The sequence below is a fragment of the Pangasianodon hypophthalmus genome, chromosome 17 (genome assembly GCF_027358585.1).
Source record: "Pangasianodon hypophthalmus isolate fPanHyp1 chromosome 17, fPanHyp1.pri, whole genome shotgun sequence".
Classification (NCBI taxonomy): domain Eukaryota; kingdom Metazoa; phylum Chordata; class Actinopteri; order Siluriformes; family Pangasiidae; genus Pangasianodon; species Pangasianodon hypophthalmus.
The window spans coordinates 20,391,664-20,415,236 of NC_069726.1; the positions used below are offsets into that span (position 1 = coordinate 20,391,664).

Below are 23,573 nucleotides of genomic sequence, written 5' to 3' on the forward strand. Positions count from 1 at the left end.
AAATCTTAGCTAGCCAAAAAAAGGGCCTTAAGTTCCTGTACATGAACACATAAGTAACATCTCTGTATGACAAACAGGACAGAAGCTATTGAGGAAAAACTGTTTCAGGCATTTGACCTTGCTGTGACCTTAACTCTGTTTGGATCAATCTAATCAGTTGATCTGCTGGTTACAATAATAATAACAACATATAAATCCTACGAACATTTAATCACTCATTCTTGACATATCGTGCTAACGAGAATCTCGGATGGACACACGGACTACCTGAAACCATAGTGCTCTGTGGCAGAGGCATGAAAAAACAGAAACATGCACAAAGGCAATAACAATTTTACCCTGATTTAGAAATACAGATTCTGCTGTTGCAGGAACCATTTCAATATTGCAAAATGATTGGCTCTTAAATTTTGTGATGTAATAAATCCACTGTGCTAAATACCAATTCTCCAGAATGTCTTAGATTTTATAGCAATACAACTGTAACGGGGTTTTATTTAACCAATCATTCTGACTGACAGGAATGTGCCAAGCGCATCGCTAAAGTCTCAGCCGAGGCGAAGCTGGACGTAGATGAGGACGCCTACTTGAACCAGTTCCGTCCTCACCTCATGGACGTAGTGTACACTTGGGCCAACGGAGCCTCCTTCTCTCAGATCTGCAAAATGACGGATGTTTTCGAAGGTGATTTTTCCCTCATTAGCATCCATCAGCGCTCTAAAAAAGCTTAACAAGATGTTGCAATATGATCATATCAACACATGCCTGGATCAGTTACATCTGGATTTGCTTTGTGTTACATGGAGACATTTTCTTGGCAGCGACGAGTCTCGTGTTGTTCTAATATCAGTGACGGAGGCCCTTACTGAAACTACCTTACTATGGTTTTCTGGAAAAGTATTTTATACCTTGCCAACAGAACGTGTGCTTAATTCACATTCTGTTTTAAACGTTTAGGGAAGGAATTTTAGAAATGTTCTAAGAATGGAAATAATAAAAAACTAGTTAGTAGACTAGGCTATAAGCAAGGATTAAATTTTAAAACATGTCTTGCTATAGCATTTCAATTAAATACTGGGATATTGTAAACCGTGATTGAAGGTTAAACAAATATTATGATATTGAAATTTAATATTGACACGTCTCATTCTGATGGTGTAGCGTGATAAAGCCCAGCTCCTTGTCCTCTGTGTTTCCGGGAGGTTAAGTGAAACGAGTGTGATAAATTAAACCCGAAAACACAGAAGCGGAGGAGATGGAGTTCCTGGCACGCTTTTGTACTTTTTTCCCCAGTTGAGTTTGTTACTTTCTGATGAAAAAAGGGAAAATTCTTCCAAGAAAAATCTGCTTTTAAAAAAAAAAAATCAATGTGTAATGGAAATGAACAGTGAATTAGTGAAGTGCACCAAGGCCAAAAAGTGATTTGATTCGCTTGGTATGCAATCAAGCAGGAGAGAACTGGGTGCATGTTATCACTCCGTAGGGAGGACATGGAGCAATTTCTTCTTTTCTCATGCTCTCTCTTTGTGTTCTCTCTCTCTCTCTCTCTCTATCTCTATCTCTCTCCCTGCAATTTCAGGCAGCATTATTCGCTGCATGAGGCGCCTGGAGGAGCTTCTGAGGCAGATGTGCCAAGCGGCCAAGGCCATCGGGAACACAGAGCTGGAGAACAAGTTCGCTCTCGGTATGACGCAAAAAAACAAAAATACTCCATCCCTAAAGCTAGATTTCATGTATTGTTAGTGTTCTTAGAAATATTTCAAGCCCTAGAATACTCAGAATCTGTTCCATCAGTATTTCTTGAGTAAGATTTTAGTTGATATTGAATTTATGGGAAGGCGAACATAAAAATACATTAAGCTGTGAACAACAAAAATACATTAAATTGTGAGCATATTTAGAGATTCACAAACATGACTTACGAAATTATGGATCTGAAAAGAAAATTATGATTGACAGGAAATGAGCTCTAACCTTTTAGCTGAAGTGGTGAAAAATTCCCTCAAATGTCACACTTGGACGTATCTCAGGCATTGAAGCTCATCATTTATTTATTTATTTTTTAATTTTCTTGTCTTTTTGACAGGCATCACGAAGATCAAGCGTGACATTGTGTTTGCTGCCAGTCTTTACCTGTGAGGGACGAAGCTGCTGTTTACCAAATTCCTTCCCTTCCTTCCCTTTATCATTTCTGTTTGTTCCTTTCATTTTTCATAAAGACAACGTGAAGACGGTGATGACGGAATATGTTTATTAACGTTCTTCTTTCTTTTGCCTTCATACAGCACAATGCGTTTTTTTTTGTACATAGTGTTTTAACATAATTTTAATTAAAAAAGTGTATAGCGACTTATTTTTCTTTATTCTTTTAAAAAAACAAAAAAAAATAAAACTTTGCTTGAGGAGCAAATCTGTTAGCATCATACACAGGAAAGCAGCAGCCCAAAGGCATCATGGGCCACAGAGTCTGGGCATAGCAGAGGGGGAAAGCGGGGGTTACATTCACAGGTTTCCACCCCAGTGGTCCTTCCTCACAGTCGGTGCGTGCTGACAGACCGTGCTCTCGGAACAGTGAGACGCAGAACGAGGGCTCCTTCCAGCTTCAGTTAGGGACGTCGTAGTGGTTTCCGTTAGTCGGCGTCTCCTGCAGAGTGGTGCGCAGCATCTCATCATCTTTTTCCGGGGCCGCCGGCTTCTTGAAGAAATCAGACACGAAGAAGACCTGAGAGAGAAATGTAAGGATTAAATGTGTTCTTAAAATGACACTTTTACAAGGTGCTCTAAAAAGAATTAAGTGGAACACAGCTCAAAATACAGGAGTGGACAAATCGCTGACCCATGCTGATTTCATGTCTGGGCTGTTCGGTTTTGGTTTGTAGTTGCCTTGCAGACGAGTAGCGCTGCATGGAATTTAACTCAGAAGTGGAAAGTCGGAATTCGCTACAAAGTGGGCAAAAAAATATGGATGCCTCCATGTTCGTCTTTTGTTAGCAACAATATATGCAGCTAACTGTGATGAGTGATGTATATTTACCTCTTCAAATCAGTGAAATGTATAGTCACTGTTATAGATTTAACAAGCGAATATGTCTGTGTTGATTGATCGAAAGCAAATACTGGTGTATATACAGTATAACTTCTTAGCTTTAAATAAGTGCTGCTTTGTTTACTGTTCATGCTGTGAGCAGCCTTGTTGATTTGATGAACTCGGTGTTGAGGAAGCCCTTCCGAGTTCACGAGCAGGACTTCCATGTCGAGGAGTCTCAGGTTTTTCCTGGTCAGAAATTACGAGGTAGGACCTTTTGTCGAATGTAGCATTTGTTCAGCGAGAAAGAAAATGAACCCTACTTCCTGTTGACTTTTGAAAAACAAATGTTTTTATTTATTATACATGTTTAAATGCAATCTGTGCCATCTTTAAATGCGATCTTTACTAGGGAGGTTATGTAGCTTACACACGACATGCGATCTTTACAGAATTGGAAACAGACTAAACCGAGTAAAGTGCAGAGCAAAAATGCTATATAACTCTCTGAAATGTGGTTGATGTGGTTACACATGAGGAGAGGGAAAAAAAAAGACCAACTGGCAATGCTATGAAATGAGGGACCACTACAGCTCATAGCTACAACGTTCATCAGCAACTTTGTGTTGAGGGTGTGAACATGATGTGCTACATCTAAACCCTTATCAGGAGAGGATAAGGACTACAGTATACTCAGTTTTTACCCCAGGCAGTTAGGTTTCCAGGCAACCGAAACGTCTGGGCAGCACACAGTGGCCTCATTAATACATTTATAAATAAATCCCTGAAATAGGATTTTGGTCATTAGATCATACACACTTTAGAAGTTACACATTAAGCATAAAAGATTCATATAATACTTAAATAATAGTAATAAAACAGAAGGGTCTGGTCGCATTAAAAATGTTAGCCACATATCTTTAGTGGTAGCATATCTTTAAGAACTGTAAAAAGATAGATATTGTTGCATTTGTAGAAAACACAACCGACTTTTAACATTACTCAAGTTACCATATTTATTATTGAGTTCTTGTAGTTAGCTAGTTTGACTGGTCACATGAATTAAATAGGTTTAATCCAAAACTCAACCCAGTTATGCCTATAAATAATGTATTCTGTGAGTGGACCATTCAGGAATAAAAAGCTGGTCTGTGGATTTTAAAAATTATTATTATTATTTTGTTTTTTTTTTTTAAATACAGAAGTCCCTGACTACAAAAAGTTACAACCCCTGAGCTAGACCATTTTCAAGTGTTTGTACAGTGTACTTCTTTACTTCAAGTGTTAGTGGCAGTGTTACCCATAATACACTGTAAACATCTGTTTTAACACTGAAAAGCAGCTGCTAGTTAGTTGGTTTACAGATCTTGTGTTCAAGTGAATGTGTAAATTAACTGCAAATTTAGCTGTTAAACAGAGGTTGTGTGTGTAGAAGTAAGTCAGGACACACGGATGATAGTTATCTATTGATGAGTTGAAGTAATTCTTTTGTATGGATGATTGTTAAATTCTGCCTCTGTAGGTTGAGGAGTGATGGGATACGCTGCTTTTCTAAATCCAGACAAAGTGTAGATGTTTAAGATGGCAGTAAAACTCAAGGAAGAGCTGAACAGTATGTGCTATAATCAACACCTTGTTGGGAAAAAAAGAGACCAGTATACGCTCCAACTGAATTCACCAGGCATCTTGTGGATTTTAAAGTGTGTTATTTTTGAAAATCCCTAAAAAGGTGGTAAGAGTAGTTGCAACAATTGTAAAACCTCTGTGTGAAGACAGGTCATAATAGAGCTTTGTAAAGTGCCCCTTGAATTTAAAATTGTGTCCGAGAGCTTTTTGTACCTGCCCCTTAGTGTTCCAGACACCAGTACAATAATATATCTGTTTAAAAAGGACACTCACCACCAGTAAGGCCATGATCGCTCCCTGTAGGAGGCCCGTGAGGACGTCACTCCAGTGGTGTTTATAGTCAGAGACACGGGACAGTCCTGTATATACAGATGCAGCAATCAGGAAGAACTGGATTGTGGGTCGCAGGAGACGAGCCCATTCATCCTTCATTCGAGCCTGCAGATAAAGCTGAGAGAGGGAAGAAACAATCATTTAGAAGTACTAATGATGATACTATTACATAATGTACATTTTGGCTTTTATACATTGGATTAAAGGAACAGTTTGGCCAAAATAAAATGTACAAATCTTTACAATTAATCAGCTAAGACATGTTTAGTGTCTGACGTTTGCCTCATAAGATGCAGATGTGTGTAAATTAACGAAGATGATGTCTTGTTCTGTAATATGCCTTAGATTCATCGTCGCTGCACTACTGGATGTCTGAGTGGTTCTCAAAAACAAAATGGGCTTTCTAGATAATTTGGTTACTTTTGAAGGCAAGTCTGGCCTTTCAGGGCAGGATGAAATCCATCCCACTCAGAAATGTGCTGCTCTCATATTTTTAAACGTGGCTCATAGTCTTACAACAGGCCTAGTTAACTGTTGTCGATCCAGAGCAGCCGGGGCCAAGCAGCAGACAAACCCGCTAAATCAACTGCCTGCTAACTGCCTTGAGGCGTCACCAACACGATTAAGACAGTGTGTGTTTCCTAAACTAAACAAAATACACAAAAGCTCAGAAAGATGGTTACGTAAGGAATAAAACACTTGGGAGTGTACTGTTATACTAATATAATCAACAACAGGTTGGTGTGATGTGGCCTTGATGCAAAGCATGGCAGCAGGCAAATAATGATGATAATAATAATAAAAAAAATAATAGTGATGTAAAAGTATAGTGCCAGTAGAAGTAAAACGATTTTTATAAAAATAATAAAAGCTATTGAAAAGTGAAAAAAATGTTTTTGTTTTAAAAATCAGTGATGGATGGAGCCTGACAAATGTGTAGTGGTGTGCTCCAGATGTTTGGTGGATAAAAACAAAAGGCTGTTTCACCACGCTTTTTAAGTTTCATACGTGGAATATGGAAACGCCAGCACTAGATGATCATGATTTGGAGCACAGATTAAATGTGAAATAGAATTCATAGAAATAACAATAAAAGGGAAGATGGTGGTAAATAGTGGTAATAAAGGAAATAAAATCGGAAGAAATGCCAAATTCAAAAGCCATCTTTTATGTTGACTTTGTTGAGAAGTTCCCTGCTGCAATACTCGTGGCAGAGAAATACCTCTTGTCTGTGTTTATGGCATAATTACAGAGCTCTTTAGGGATGGGCAATTACAATTACACTGATTACACCTTGTATGGCATCTGCCCAGCTCTAAAGCATGATTCAGCTTCTATATTCAGAAATGTAGTGTGGTTTTTTTAAAAAAAAAAAAAAAATCCCTGATGCACACTGCGAGAGGAGAGTACGTCTACAAAAAGCTTCACGTCAATATTGTTGATTACAAACTCACTCCTGTTGTGAACATCCCGATATGCACAGCAGTAACTGTAATAATAACGCCTTTAAATAAAGGTTCGTGTTGTTACGTTATTGTGGTTTCAGACGCTGCTCCACTGGGCTGAAACAGTCTAACAATCGCACAACCCAATATAATGATTTGAAGCTTAGAACCTCCTGATAAAACACCGCAATGACAGAGAGAGAGAAGGAAAACTGCTAGAATATTGTTTAAAAGTGGATTCTCTCTCAATTTAATCTCTTGCAAAACTTGCTAATCTATTTGTCACAGAATTTAAGAGTTTATACCTAAACAGCATATAAGCGCTATATTGATTTCTTACAGCATGGCAGCCGAAGAAAAATACTCATTTCTCAATCGTGCTTTATTTTACATTTTTTTTATATATATATATTAGGACACCTCTAATGAGATATAATCATTTCTGTATCATTTTGTGTAACCAGGACAAAGATCATAACAGCCTAGGCTGCATTTCAACTAATTAATTTAATTTAGTGTGTGAAAATGTTTTAATGAAAAATAATTAGAATAGCAACACCATGTGAGATGTAACAACCTTTAGTTTTGTGGAAACGAAACAAAGCCTCTGTTATGTTCTGATTTTTTTTTTTGTTTTGTGTGTGTTCAAACAAATGGAGGTTTTGTGTAGGTTTTGTTTCCTCATAGGTAAAAGTCATCATTGTGCGATTGTTACCATTATGTCTCAAAGGGTGTTCTCTTGCTATTCAACTAATGATTTTATTTATGCAGAAAGAAATAATTTAGTCTGCAGTGCGTGAAAATGTTTTTAATTAAAAATAACTAGAACAGCTAGACAACAGTATTTATGACGTAACAAAAGCAAAAACTGTACAACAACCTTTAGTTGCGAGGACCCTCGTGTGAATGCTATAAAATCAGAACATAACAAACTTTGCTTTGGTTTTTAGTGTTCTTTGCCTCCACCTGTTGTTGTGTAGCAATAAACAACCTTCAGCCATGTTAATTTTAACCATATAGTTATATTTAACCATATTATCTTGATATACCGTCATACCCCTAGTACAAAGAGCAGCTGCCTGCCTAACCATCAGCTACAGACTCTTAAATGGACAGCGTTGGTGACTTTTTAGACCCCTTTTACGACTTTATTTCAAAAAAGAGCCTAGCGACTATTTGAACAGATGTTAGAGACTGTCCTGCACACTATACGGCTCTCCAGCTTACATCATAGCTGCTGGTTAAACGAGTTGAGAGCGCAGCACAGGTTCAGTCGACTCACCAGCAAAAAATAAACCCAGTACAAAGCCAAACAATGTAAACCAGACGAAAACATTTCACCATTAACTGTGTAACAGGAGTGCAGTGTCAATGCGTTGTGTAGCAACAGCTCAACTAGCATCAATAGCTCACCAAAAAAAAATAAAAAATCTGAAAATAGTTAAGAAATGCAAAATTTCTGCATAAAGGTATATTTAGTAGGAATTGGAGTGACTGTTTAGCATTGTGGGATGCAATACACTACAGTGATATCTCTTGCTACATGCTAATCTTTGCTTTACTAGAAATTTTCTTGATGTTTACTACATACCCAGTTTGAACAGGGTTAACATAGTCAGGCATTTGAGCACAGCTTTTGTGTACCAGAGTGCGATTTACTACTTCCCCAATTCTATGTATATAATATATATACATTATTATGTATAAATATCAATACAAAGGACTTCTGGAGTTATTCATCTGGCAGTTGAATAAATGAAACCAAATTCAGTCCGAGCTGAGCGCTTGAGGATTAAAAGTCTTACTCAAGTGCCTGATAACAGCTCTCTGGCCCCAATTATCTTAATGTTTTTCCACCTTTACGCAGGAAAGAAAGAATGTGTGTGTGTGTGTGTGTGTGTGTGTGTTCATTCAACGAAACTAATTATGCCATGTAGGTGTGTCATGTAAACCTTGCTATTGTTGCTACATGGGACTCATTTATGATGGCTAATAACTCATTTCTCCCTATGGGGAGTATTGCAGACCCAAGTGTTGCTTCATTAGGTCATAGGTGAGAAGATAAGTGTAGTGTTGGGATGTGAGAGTAATTTAAGTAGTGCAGATGGATGAGATAAGGTTATGCAAAAGGTTATAAAGAAAAAAGATAGCTACGTCTCCAGCAAAGGTTACTGGTACTGAAAGAAAGGAACTGAATTACTGTTTTCATGCTACGATAAATGCATAGCTTTTTTTTAATCAAAATCTATATTATAATGATATTGTATCTCACACAATGACTACTTGGGGGAAAAAAAGTATAATTCTGTCAGGGACAAGTGTGTAATTTTTTTTTCTTAATGTTGAAGGCATGCACATTTGTAATTTCCCAAATATTCAAAATCAATATTACAATGTACTTTAAGCAATAGCGCCACAGCGATATGTAGCTAATTTAGTCTTGTCCAATTCCTAACCACTAGCTAACTCTCCATGATCATACAACAGCTACCAGCCCGGGAGGTTGAAGGCTTTCACGTGCTTCATCCAAGATACGTGATGCTGCCATGCGCATCTTTTCAAACTGCTGCTCCTGCTGCATCATGGGGCGGTGTAACACACTCGAAGGAAGGCGCTGTCTGCCCCTCTTTTCACAGAAGCTTGTAATTGGCTAGTGTCATTGTTACTGATAGGCAACAGAAAGGATGCTATCCCGCCCACCCAGCCAGTTTTGCTCTTTTGGACTCATGGATGGCTGTGGCATCGTTGGGATTCGAAATTGCGATCTCCTAACAATAGGGTGAACGCATTTCTGCTGTGCCACTCATGAGCCTCCATTTTTTTCATGCTTCAGGCTGCAAATGAGCGGTCAGAATAGAAGACCATGTTAAAATGAAAGTACAGCTTCTACTGATTCATCCTTAGTATTTTCCTGGTCAGTTTGTATATATTTTGGGAAATAGAACTAAGTGAATTAGAAAATAATGATAAAATAAGATAAACAGCTGCACAAGCAGGATTAAAAAACAGTCTTCCGCACATCTGCACTCAAGACCAGTTATGAACTGGAATGATGTAGATGAGGTTGAGGAACTGTTAGAGCCAGAATTCACACACCATGCTGTCACTGCTTACATTACTACCTCTGGGTTGTGGGGTGCATAATAATGTGGTTTATTTATTAAAAAAAAAAAAAAAACACCAATTTGGGCTTTAAATCCAAATCCAGACACAGATATGAATATTTGGAGAACTAAAGAAATGCACTAAACGGATACAGATATGCCCCTAGATGGTTGTTTTCCTGAATTGTCTAATCAGATGCTTAAAAATGACATTTTAAAGAAAGAAATATTTCACACTGTAATACAAACACAGACTGATCTTTATGCACAGTTCCTCCTTTGACGAAGTGTTCTTTGAGTCACGAGTTCTGATTTCTCACATCCTTTTAACGTATATCCAATGTAAAATGATTCATGGATCTAAATCAGGTGTACCTCAGGGCTCAATTGTTGGTCCGTTAGAGTTTTGCATTTATCAGTACTCTGGTGTTTCCAAGGTTTGGTTAGGAAACACACTTTGCCTCTTTAGCTAACGAGATGCTAAACGGACCCTATGCTTTCTGAAAGCATGTTATTAATGGAGTATTATGTGCAATCTGATAAATAATATGACTGTATTCTCCATTTTTACTATATACATGTGACTGAGAAGGTTTGCAGTTTGAAATGACTAGTAGACATGTTGAGAAAATATTTGCTAGTAAGAATAGATGAGTTGTTGAGTTAATTATTAGGACACAGCCCTAACCTGAAGAAGGCTGTAATCTTCACTCTGTGTTATTAAAGGTCTACCTTTCCCATTCGGTAATGTGTTATTAAGGTGCTGCCCAGCCGTTTGGTGAGGCTGTAGGATGAGGTTTTTATTTTTTTTTATAGAGTTATAAATAGGTACTTACTGCCAGGAACAGCATACAGTACATGGAGAATGAGGAGTGGCCGGAGTAAAAGGACAGCCTGCAACACATGCAGAAAAACAGAAGAGATCTCAGCAAGCAAAGCATTAAAACGCTGACAGTGAGCTCTTACACTGCCACGACTCGAATCCACAATCAGCTTTTACTTAATCAGTCCTGCTCCTCAAATTTCACCTTAGCTGTGATTTCAGATTCTGTATGGATTCAGGGTCCATTTCTCTTCCATATTCCTATACGTTCACCTTTACTGAGTTGGGAGTTACTTTTATCTGATGTTAGATAGATTTGGATAATATGAATAATAATAATAATATTTTTAAAAACTCTCAGATTTAGGTTCATTGTCAGCAAATTTCTTTTGTACAGTTCTTGATTTCTATTGGCAAATAAATAAATAGTATGCACTTAGCAATAAAATAAAATATAAATTAGTTTGTTTATATTATTAATATTTATTATTTATATTATATGTATTTAAATTTATTTAATCTTACGTTTGTATGAATTTTTATTTCATTTATTTATTAATTAATTCAAATTTTAGAATTGAGCAATTTCACACAGAGTAAATGTACAAACAAATAAAACCTGTAAGTGGTTAAGAAAAAGCAATAAAATCTGGGTTAAAGGCATTGTTAAACTAATTGTGATTTATTTGTGTTGATGTTAAGTGATAAGTGTGTGTAAGTGTTCTGTAACTCCTGAACAGCGTGTCAATGTTGAAACAGGTGTGTTAGAGCAGAAAACACCAAGAGTCATTAGAAGCTTTTTATGACACTCGTGTTTACGCAGACCTTCTGTTTGCTCAAACTGAATGACATCTGCAAGTCCTTTACAAACAAACTGGATTTAAATATTGTGTCTGTGTGTGTTTTAGTAATTCACTAGAGACGTGAGAAGTTGGAACTACGTGTGCACACCCTTTTCCGGGTGAGAAGGGCAGGCCGAGAGTGACGAGTGTGGGGGGAAGCGTGTGTGGACAGGATCAGCAAAATAAGGGTGGGCAGAGTATCCGGAGGGATTTTGTGTCTTCCTGTTTATATTAGCCAGAGGCTCACTGCAATAAAAACTGCTCAGAGACACCAGGACACGAGTGCTGAAACGAATACATGGTCATTAAACTGAACCCCATCACATAATATAAATATACAAAAAAAAAAATAAACCTTGCTTACTATAGATTAAGAGTGTGACGATATATCACTATGATGGTACGCAGTGATGGAGTTCTTAAATAGTTCTACACAAAGTATACAAAGTCACAAAATATAAATGATGGTCACAAAAAGGAGAATTTTACAACAAACCTTCAACAACACTTGAAAGCTAAGTGTAAATCCACTTAGAACATTATTCTAAACGTTTCTCTAAGTGGAAGACTGAGCTCTTGGGGAAAAGTGTTCAATGGGAAAATGTAAACAGATTAGATTCTGTAATGAAACTGAAAATAGTTGCATTAGAACTTTGCATACATTTTAAATTTACAATGAAATTACGACATCGAGAGAACATCCACCAACACTGATATTCAGTCCTGGGTTGGTCTTGCGTATCGTAAATGTTTCTAATATTTAGGAAGATGCTTTCTTGATGTATGGGTATATTCTGGATGCTGATGAAATTGTACATCGGTTTTAAATAACTCTTTTTTTTTTTTCATCAAGAACCAGGCAGCACATAGCCTGGACCTCGACAAACACTAGAAGTATAAAATTATATATGCGTCTTTTCTTTATCTAGCTAAAAGCAGTCTGTCTGGAACGCTGCCATGTAAGAGCTCAAATGAACTGCCGTGCTCCTCTGGACGGATCGAATTACAGGTCACAAGGCACGAGACAAAGAAGCAGAGAACAATTACGTATGGCTGAGAGACAGAGACAAAGTAGACACACTGCAGATCTAATGTGAGACTCAGCTGATCCTTACTATTCATGAAAATGATTAGCATTTGATAACTAATGACATAAGCCAGTTCTCAGATGCAAACTCGGACCTTTCAACCCTAATCTCAAATCTGCGTCATTAATTTTTTATCTTTGGAGCTGACATAGGTTCATCAGGGCCAAGGTTGCTTTATTTCCAGCTTACTTTATAACTCTGAGGACTGGACTAAGCAGATATGTTTGATTAGCCAGTCATTAATTTTCCAAACATACTCCTGCTTTGGTGTGAGGCCATATGTCCATGGTATCACCTAACGAAGGGTGATTCATGATTATTCTTGGCATCACACTTCCCCCGTGCTTTATTTGTTCTATTTATGGCCCCGTCTCCTAGGAAAAACAGTGGATTTTGTCCAGCAGCGTGCTTTCCTATCAAAGGCAAGAACCACACCTACTGTTAATGAGAACGCTCTGGAAAAACTTTCCCCACTGGCCTTGATTCTGGCACAAGAAACCACACTGAAACCTTGAGCGTCGGACTCTTTGTCTCTGTATGTGTGGGCTCTAGCAGCTCACCACAGGACTGGAGCACACTGGAGTGTGTGAACCACAGTCTCGCCACAAAAGCTGCACAGATCCAAACCCTTGTGGGGAACTGGATTTCACTGAAAGGACTACCGACATAATGATCAAAGCTCTCCCCCTGGTCCTCCAGGAACAATCAGAAACCTGAGTCAGGAGCCAAGTGGAACTCCATTAATTGGACACCATTTTGATCAGATTGTATGTCAATGACTGCGGCATTCTTATGACGCTTGATCCAATGCCACTGGACCATTCAAAGCCCTGTAACTGTTGGAAGGAGCATTAAGCCTCTAACCTTGGTGCTGACCATCTGAGATATCGGAGTGCTTAAGAAGTAGCCTGCTATGGTTCAAATACAGATCTTACATGCTTACTTGGTTGGAAAAAAGCCTTCCAGACAGAACCACATGAAAGTAGCTGTAGTAGAGTGGAAGGGCATAAATGTTTTACATGCTCTTAATTTCCACTTCAAAGCCACTCATGAAGTAGACCAGAGCGCTGATGGTACGCCATTTGACTTTAAGGGCATCAGACATCTAAGAAATTCCCAGGGTGCATTTTAATGAGCTGGAATTTCTCTGTTAGCTGGATAACTTGTCCAGTAGGATTCTTTCTTGTAGTTGGGTTGACTTCTGGCCGCCTCCTTTAAATCTCTAAAGTCATGGTTTAGACAGGTGATTTATAATTTCTTGCTCGTAGCTTATAGAAAGAAGGAAATTCTGACAAAAGTGCAACAGAAAGCAGATTAAGCTGTTCCTTTTTTTTCACCTGATGTTTCTCCACTGGTTTCTATTAGCTATGAATGAGAAATAATAAATATATTATAAAATGCAGATGTAAAAATGACTTCAGTTAGTTATCAGTACCAGAAGGTATAAATTTTAAATTAAGGTAACTGATAGGGTTTTGCCGAGTTGGATTGAAGACGCTCTTCTAATTTAAGTTTAAGTGATTTGGAAAGAGGACTTCATGAAATGGTCAAGGCTTTTCAGAAGGAGAAGTATGTATAATGTATAATAAAGCTGACTTTCGATAAATTAAGAGTGTGCTCTTGGATCAGTGCCTAGGATCACCCACCTGGCTTCATTGACCATCCTCTGGTCCCCAGTGCAGGAGAAGTTCTCGATGTAAGCTCCACCCGAGCAGTTGATCAACTTCCAGTCAGGCTGACACACATACAGGAAGTGAGGTCGCAGCCGGCCGATTGAGTACTTGCCGATGTCGGTGAGGGACTGGCTCATGGCAGCACCGAACAGGAAGGTGCCGATTGCTTTATAGACACAGGCAACATAGCTGTTGCTGAAAGAGGACTTTGATTTGATACGTTTTAGATACACTGAAACGCACTCTCCAATGACCATCTGCACGGGAGGAAAAGGACAGAAGACAGGTTAGTAGCACATTCCTGTGAAAGAATTCACTATAACTTGACCAGATACTAATGAGGATGTCCACTCAAATAATTAGAAGGCAAGATAGAGCAGAAGTGCTGGTTGACAAAGCAGCAATCTCTGGTAACCCATGGTCTGCAATTATTTTTCTTTCTTTTCTTTTCGATGTCACCTGGCTACAGGGAAGTAGAAGCTCCATGGCTAATGTTCTGCACTGACCGGATTAGTTCATAACTTGCCATAGAAGCACTTGTGTCTCCGAACTAATAACTGTAAAAAATATAAAGTAGGAAGAATCCCAGTTCTCTTTGAGATCTAGCTCTTGTTCTGAATTTGTTCTGATTGTGGAGTGAAACAGCTCACACTGTAAGCCTGGTTTCTGAGCCTCAGATCCTGGATGGGTTTCCTTATTTTCTCATATTTTACTTCATAGAAATCTTGGATTTTCCTCCTTGGCAAGGTGTTAGTATGCACAGTGTGAAGCTAAATTCTTTAAGTAGGACATGTTCCTAAAATAACATTCCTTTCACCCAAATCACTGCCATCTGATTTTGCCAGTATGTGCCTCTTCCCACCCCAGAGCCGCACTAGTCAGGAAGCTTATGGTGTAGCTCTGTATTTCAGTTCAAAAAATCAAGCAAACATTGTGTACACATTTTTTCCATTTTTTTTTGTACCGTTTGAACAATCTCTCTCTCAGAAGTTTGTGTAGCTGGGTAATATTAGTCTACTTCACTCTCTGAAATAAAGGTGCCAAACTGTACTTTTCCTTGTTGCTGGAGTGGTACCATTAAGGGTACATCATTTATACCTTTAGCATGTATCTTTCAGCTGGAAACGTGAACATAATGTACCTGTAAAAATAAGTTAAGGTACATATTTGGACCACTGAGGTACCTTTAAAGTTTTAATCTAAAGTTTACTTTACTCACCTGCACCTTTCCAGGTAGAAGAGTACATACTAAAGCTACAAAAGTGGAGAGTTTTAAACATTTCAGCTAACATTAGCTACTGTTGAACATTTCAACAAAGAAAAACATGCTTAATTTTATGAACTGTAGAGCTATGCGATAGACTTGGCATCATGGAAGCTGTCTCTTGGAAATTTTCTAGTGGGATGTACACACCGATAATATCAGAGACATCAGACAAGCGATGTTTTAAAATAAAAGAATTTTTCCATGAACATATCCTACTTGGAAAAAAATTATTTCCATTTTTTTTTTTTGGAATTTGTTGATACCTAAAGAACCGTCAGATGAACCCAAGAGCTGCAACTAAACAAAAGGCCAAAGGGTATATCCAAAAACTTAATAATACACAAAATGAGTACATTTCCAGCAGACTAAAGCTATTAAATTGTAAGGGGGATTTCCTTATGCCTTGAGAAACATGCTTCTGTGGGTTAAGTAAGTGGGCATGTGGTTTGTGTGACACATTGTTTCCCTTGTGTGAGATTTTGGATGAGTCTTTGTTTCATTAAAGGTCACAGATACTCTTACAAGTTTGAAAACAGTGCATTTCTATATGATTTAGATCAGATCTGACCTAGATTTGGTCAGTTTTAATAGCTTGGGATGTTTTATTCATTATTGTAGTTGAAAGAGGATGATGGCAGACCAAACAGATCTGAAGCAAAGTGTTAAACATCAAAGCAGCTGATGGCAGGCACTGAGCTTTTAAAGCCAGAGTTCCCGACTCCAGTCCTGTCTATACAAACCTCACACTTCTTTAAGCTTTTCATCAGATGAAGCAGAAATGTTGGCATTAACACTAACCTGTCTATTCTAGTCAACCAGTAATGGGGCAGTAATGAAATAAAACTACTTTATGTACCTAAACATTCAGCAATGAAAGATTAATGAACCTGATTTATTTATTTATTTATTTATTTGTAAAATAAAATAAACTACAGATGGTAAAATCTGGGTCACTTTCAACTAAGCAAAATCACAATTTTATCCTAAACTTTAATGCTTCGTTTAGATTTTCATTTATTTATTGATTTTCTGATATTTAGCTCAATATTGGTATTTTTCCGGTACCCAGGATTTATGTAAAAATTCACCAAATTCAACTCATCTTCATGCAGTAATCCTTTTTTCTTTTTATGATTTTTTTTATGACTCTAATACACATTACGGCCAAATCCTAAAAGTCAGCTTATACACTCTAAATGCTCACTACATAGGGTGTAACATACCAGGCAACGTAAAACCTACAAAAGCGCGAAAAATTTGAAATTCAGCCACAGAATTTCTGTATGGCTTTTAGGACACATGCAGCACTTTTCTTCTTTAAAATGTTAAACCAAAGGACTATTGTCATGGATTTATTCAGAGATGTTTTTCTACATTTCTGAAACACATTTCATAAACATAGACTTTCATGAGTTAACTATGAACACCAGATCCTAGATGTCTGAATATTGATTTTTCTGATTTCTGATTGATGTCTGAATATTGATTTTATTTTTGCAATATTGGTATTGCAATACATGAATGATATGAAATTCATGCTAACAATCCTGATATGAACAGTATATAGATAAGTAATTATATATTTAGTGTAAATCAAAGTTTTTTTGTTTTTAGTATTACATCATGCTTTTATTAAAGTAAATTACCTGAATAATTTTTCTTACTTTGATGTTTGTTACGAATAATGATAAAAGTTTTTTTTTTTTATATATGTACTCTGTCTTGGTCTAGATGATCTCGTCCCCGTGATTTTTATCTAGCTGTTATCCACTTGGAAGTGAATATTTACCTGTGCTTCTTCAGTTTGCACCAGCCCTTTGTGAGGTATGTTATGGAAACTTAAGCAATGCGTTTTTACACTAAACAGTGCAGGGTTTTTCCCTTCAGGACTGGAGCCGAGCAACACTGAGGCACGCTAGAAACAGAGACTGAGGATGAGGCAGAGACGACATGAACAAAACCAAGTACACTTACAGTAAGCAGCGTGAGAGGTATCATTACTCCTCCTAATAACTGATAGGAAATGGTGTCATCCTTTAGAGGGTACTTGATCGAATCATCGTTACAGAAAAATCCCCGTTTGAATGGTGAGTGTTGCAGTGTGAGTATTGCGAATGGGAGTCCAACTACCAAAAAGAAACAAACAAAGCAATGGGAGAGAAAAACAATGACAGCAGTGGGTTAAAAGAGAAGTCCGCACATGACACAGGGCCAAGCCCAACACCGAACACACACACACACACACACACACACACACACACACACACACAAACATGCTGTGGATGGAGAGCAGACATGAGACAGTTGTTTAAGTACCAGTTTACCAGGACATGTGAGATCAGCAGATGGTGTTTAGCATGAAAGGTGAGCTACATGACATATTAGACATAGTCTCAGAGCAGCAATGTGATACAGTGTGATTACATCATATATTACACATAGATGATGTACAAAATATTGTGATTTTGTACTAGAAGGTGAGTCATAATAGTGAAAAACCTACTGAACAAATATAGATCATACAATTAAAATTAATTAATAGCAACAATGTTTGTAATGTACAAATATCATATAGTTAATCAGTAGGAATACTAAAATACTGTACAAATATGGATCATATAATTAATTAGCAACTACAATCATCTACTGTACAAATACAGATTATACAGTTAAGTAGTAACTACAATAATATATATTTGTACAGTAGATTATTGTAGTATATAGTATATTGTATACAGTTAATTGGCAACTGCAATAATCTACTGTACAAATGCAGATTATACAGTTGATTAACTATAATAATCTACTGTACAAATGCAGATTATACAGTTGATTAGTAACTATAATAATCTACTGTACAAATGCAGATTATACAGTTGATTAGTAACTATAATAATCTACTGTACAAATGCAGATTATACAGTTGATTAGTAACTATAATAATCTACTGTACAAATGCAGATTATGCAGTTGATTAGTAACTATAATAATCTACTGTACAAATGCAGATTATGAAATTAAAAAAAATTAAAATTTTAAACTCTGCAGCAATTTGAAAATGGAAAGTGATGATGTGATACCTAATATTCTAGCACTATATTATTTATCATGGCCCATGTGACCTTCTCTGAGTTCTCTTTGTTAAGGCTTGAGCCAGAACCATGAAATTGGACATGTATCAATATTTAATTATTTTATCACTATAATTGCCCAAAAGCTTAATCGCTGCCGAATGGGCAATGGGTTAAATACTGTGATATCTCGTATCATGTGGTGATAACCAGAAGGAAATATATTGAATATATCATTAAAAACATGTGCAAAATACAAGGATATAATTTTGTTTTGATGATCTCTTTCTGATCTAGCCATAGCCTACACCATCAAACTTAACCATCTGCTAATCTGAAGTCATTTGAATTTTTCAGCTTCTTATTTACATAGTTTAATTCCTTTGTTTTGACTCTCTAGTGGCTTTAAGGTCGGCATGGGAAACTTCCCTAGTCAAATATAGCATCCAATCTGGAAGGATGTGATCGCACAGCAAATTTAAGCCCAATTTGAGGTCTGGGGTTTTTTTTGTTTTGTTTTTTGTTTTTGTTTTTTAAATTATGGCTGAATGGTCAATCTGGCATATGGGTGTTGAATACACACCTGCAATTTACACGTATATAAAAACTGAATTTGGGTCAGACCTCTTATTGACCTTTTCTACTTCTATTTTCCATTTTATGCCCTATAAACACAAGACCCAAGAAAAGCATGTGAGTTCCTGGCGCAATTCCTCAGTGATTATGGGATTACAGCAAGCCAACACACACATGGGTTATAAGAGAATGACAAAGAGGTTAGCCTTCAGAAGACGTCAGGCACTGAAACGTCACCTTCAGTCAAACTGCAATGCAAAACTATGGCATATTTGCATGAATGATGACAGTGAGTCTGCAGGAGTTTAAAATAGTGAGGCGTCAGTGTGTCTAAAAAGGAAACAGTTTGGCTTTGCACTTTGTGAGCCCACAAACAACTGACAGTTCTCAGTGTAAAGCAGAATTCTCCACCAAATTTCTTAGTGGTGATATTCACATTAACATGCATATTATTTAAGATCTTTACTTGTTTTTTTTGGGGGGTTTTCTGAGTCATCCATGGGCTCCACTCTGGGCAACCAGGGAGCCACTGCACTGCTAATTTAGCTCAGAGGTATTTGTGGTCTAGCAACATTAAAAGAAATCAGGTAGAAACATTTTCCTATTCTCCATTTCTCCATCATTTGTTGAATTCATATCAGATGAAATCATCACCTGCTCTTTCAAAAGTCCATCCAACAAACCAGCCAACCCCATAAAAGGTGATCAGAGTCAGTAGTTTAGTTAGGTTTTGCTGAACATTTTCCTGCTTCTCAAATCATCACATTTAATCTCTTTACTGATTACACCAGGCGTTTTATTTTTGTCCATGATATTTTACTTTTGTCCACTGTATTATTAACCAAGGTTCACTTACCCAGCTTGCATGTCTACATCAAAGTCAATATAATTTTATAGCATTAATTGGCCTTTCCATGATTTCTATCTATTCCTCCATCCATCCATCCATCCATCCATGTCCATAATGGACAACTGAGGTTCAAGTTTGGTGTTTTCCTGTCTGAACTCCTCAAGCAATCATCAAATCATCTTTCATGAATCATTAATCATTATAGATGCTAAAGATCTTATTTTTCATCTGTCTGATCATTGTCTCATTTCTCTACATCCCTCTATATCACAATATGGAAGTTATGATTCATTTGTCCTTCCGTGGTGTCTTCCATATGTGAGTTTCACAATGTGCAACGCAAGTTCTCATTTAGGTTTCTGATTAAACCTTTTGTAGCTCTATGAATTCACATGGAATTGGCAACTTGTTCAGCAAGTGTTTCAGTACATCTCTCATACATGTGCTTTGTGGAGCCTTGCATGTGTTTTCACTGTTGTTATGAGTATTTTCTAGTTCCCGTATATCCTGTTTTCCAAGTTTCTGGTGCGGTGAGGGTTTTTTCTGTTTCTTTCCATCTGCATATTTTAACTATGACTATGTATTTACTTTTGTTGAACTCTAATGAACCTGATGAAAACCTGATTTTTTTGCTTAATAAGACAGATGCAGAAACTCTGGACCATGCCTTCATATCCTCCCGACTTGAGTATTGTAACTCTCTCTTTATTGGCATTCCTGAAAAAACCCTGCGTCCTCTACAATACATTCAAAACTCTGTAGCTAGTATTCTCTCTCATTCTAAAAATGTGCTCATATCACCCCAGTCCTCTATCAGTTACACTGGCTACCTGTTTCACTGCACATCCAGTTTAAAATCCTTCTACTTACATATAAACCCTACATGGCTTAGGTCTGCCCTATTTAGCTGAGCTGCTTCACGTGTACTCCCCTGCTCGCACTCTCAGGTAGGCTGACACTGGGCTTTAGCAGTCCCAAAATTCAGACTGGTCTCTGCTGGGGGCAGATGTTTTAGTGCTATGGCCCCTAAACTCGGAAACTCTCTACCTTGATCTTTCCACTTTGAGGGCCAGACTTAAAACCTTTATCTCTTCTCCTCTCATGCCTGTTGAATTTTTGGGTGTGTTTTCTGGTTATACAAAGTCACTGTATAAATTAAACATTATTATTATTATTATCATTATTATTACTGGTCTCAGGTATGAATTTGAACCATGATTCTCAGATATGCCCTACAAGTGACCTCAGTTCTCCTGACTCTGGCTCGTATTTGCTTCGTGAGTCCAATCGGCTGTTTTGACTAATCGTTTTATCACATCCTTATTTTATTGGAGACCATAAATTGCATTTTAGAGCTGTCAAGTTACATTTAGTTTTAATTGCCTATAATTTTTATACTGCTAAAGACAGTAGGTATAGTTTACTATGATTCAATAAATAACATTTGCTGCATTTTACTTTTTAATTTCTAGATCCTTGTAAAAATTCTCCCTTTTTAACTTGTATTCATGCAGATATCTATTTTTAAACCCACACAATTTGACCGAATCCCAAATGGCTTCTTGATCACGATATAAGCTCACTATATAGTGTATAATATAATCGTATTTAATATAAAACCCCTCTGTAGTGCACTATATGTCCAATAGAACACAATTGGAAAAATTAAGCCACAGAAAGAATGACTCTTGGAAGTTAACTACTGACATAATATCACTTTCAAAGTCCCCGATGAAAGTTGCATATTTGGGGTTTCATATTTCAATAAGTATTTCAAAACCATATGGTGAAACACACGCACGCATACTCACTCTCTCTCACATACATGTGGCTATATATGGAGATACACTTGGTGTTCACAAGGTGCATTATGGGTAAACCGACGGTTTCATCAAAGTGAGGTGTTTAAACAGATGCACCGAAGTCACGCATATAAGACCAACAGGCGTGAACACATTTGTGCTCACAAACACACACACACACACAACACATTGTCCCTAAAACTCCTTCCTTAGAAAAACAGCTGCTGTAAATCAATAGTTAGTAACAGTGGCCAATCAGGACACCAAAGATGTTCCGGGAAACTATTTCAGCTATTTCTGGAGGGACATCGTACAAAAACAGACCAAGTATTTCATCTGTGCTCCAGAAGAGTGATCAAATCCAAAACAATCTTCTCTTATCTTCCAGAGCCTTGAGGCCTCAGATGTCTGGAACCAAAACTTCCGGCTTTTAATTGGATTCTGTGCCTATTTATAATATCTATTCAATAAACAAAATGCTGATGGGTAATCTTTCTTTGTGACAATCTGTCCACAATTTAGAAAAGTCCACACGTTTTCTCCCTCATTTGTTTTCTACCTTTTGATGAAAACTAAAAACTTTTGATGAAACTGACCAATTTGCAGGCATGGCCTCTCTTTAGCTGCTTCATCTGCAGTGTCAGAAAACACTAACGAGATAACACTACAGATGGAGCATTAACGAGCTCTAGGTATTCACCAATGGCTATTAGTAATGTTGCAGTATATTACCGACTAACATTGAGTTGACATCCTCTGCCTTTGCATCCTCTTTTGCAAGCTGAAAATGCAAGTAATGTCAGGTGACATGCCCAGGGAATCCGCACACATAGAGAATGAAAATGAGAAATTGTTCTTCCTCTCTGTGTTTTTCTATGTTTGAGCTGAAGATTTTGGAGCTCAGCTGCATTTGATCAAGGCAAATGGCTTCCTTCAGACCGGAGCTGAAGGAATCAATGAGCAAGTATAAAAGAGTAAGAATATTAAAACGGAGCCAGAACAGGCAGAAAACCACACCTGGTAAGTAACTGCTACTATATTAAACCATTATAGCCATTCTATCTAGCAGCCTTAAGAGTTAACTGAGTTGTTCCTTTTGGGATTCAGTTCTATGAACCATGGTAGCAGTAACCCATATAGAACCCCTTTAGGAAGAGAATAACATTATCTTTTGTCCATCACGTTTACCTGCTAGTTGAGTCTCTCTCAGACTCCTAGCCAGAAATAAGAAAGACTCGCGGTCTTGGAAAACTGGGTGACTCAAAAACTCAGACTCAAAAAAATTAAAAACTTGGGGACTCAAAAATTGGGAATTTAAAACCTTATGACTCAAAAACACTCAGGACTCAAAAATTTGGGACTAAAAAAAACTCAGGACTCAGAAAACTGCTGCTAGTCCATCAGTATGCTAAACTCTATGTACCCTGTACATACTGCAGTTAAAATACTTACCACTATCTGCAAATACTATTTTCTGGACTGAGTCAGTCCAGACTATAAGACGTGCTCCTACAAACTATCCATGAATTTGGTGACCAATCAAACCCATTGAGATAAAGGGAAACCCTGGGCATGTGAGCGATTGTAGCTAGTGTTACTTACACTACAGATGGGCAGTGTGAAGCCCACCGTGTAGAGCACAGTGGAGGTGATGGTGCTGGAGTGAAACGGGTAACCGATGCTCTCGTCGTTACAGAAAAAGCCCCTCTGAAAGGGCTTGAGTTTACCCAGGTTAAAGGCCGCCAGAGGAAGGCCAGCTGTGGATGGAAGAAGGGTTAACAAAGGGTTAACATCTCAACACAGCACTCTCAGCCATTCTGAACTGAGAGACTAGTGTATTGAGCATGGCAGCTGTGTGTAAATAATACAGCTAGAGGATCAGCAGCTATGAAAACTGAACAGTTCTCAGTCCTGAGACCTGGGAAAATTTGATTAAATTATTGAATACTGGCAAGCTTCAAAACATATCATGACTTTGCTATTTAATAATTTTCCTAGGTTTTTAAATATCTGGCTAAATGTAATCAGTACAGCTTGATTTGTCATGG

General features: G+C 37.5%; 2 protein-coding genes across 3 annotated transcripts in view; one reads left to right on the top strand and one right to left on the bottom strand.

The window, feature by feature from the left end:
• Nucleotides 1-2,353, top strand: part of mtrex (Mtr4 exosome RNA helicase) — a 32,119-nt gene extending 29,766 nt beyond the window's left edge. Inside the window, exons 25-27 of the mRNA XM_026942552.3 lie at nucleotides 522-684; nucleotides 1,580-1,684; nucleotides 2,087-2,353. Of these exons, the coding sequence (XP_026798353.3) occupies nucleotides 522-684; nucleotides 1,580-1,684; nucleotides 2,087-2,139 (321 nt within the window). The 3' untranslated portion in view covers nucleotides 2,140-2,353. The remainder of the gene's footprint in view (nucleotides 1-521; nucleotides 685-1,579; nucleotides 1,685-2,086) is intronic.
• plpp1a (phospholipid phosphatase 1a) overlaps nucleotides 2,238-23,573 on the bottom strand; it is a 30,978-nt gene continuing 9,642 nt past the window's right edge. The window contains exons 3-7 of one of the 2 annotated variants that reach the window (XM_026942555.3): nucleotides 23,128-23,282; nucleotides 13,933-14,216; nucleotides 10,370-10,427; nucleotides 4,925-5,101; nucleotides 2,238-2,722 (exon numbers count right to left, since the gene is read on the bottom strand). In XM_026942555.3, coding sequence (XP_026798356.1) covers nucleotides 2,603-2,722; nucleotides 4,925-5,101; nucleotides 10,370-10,427; nucleotides 13,933-14,216; nucleotides 23,128-23,282 — 794 coding nt within the window. In that variant the 3' untranslated portion in view covers nucleotides 2,238-2,602. Of the gene's footprint in view, nucleotides 2,723-4,924; nucleotides 5,102-10,369; nucleotides 10,428-13,932; nucleotides 14,217-17,200; nucleotides 17,353-23,127; nucleotides 23,283-23,573 lie in introns of both variants that reach the window. The other variant, XM_026942557.3, reaches the window with a different exon arrangement.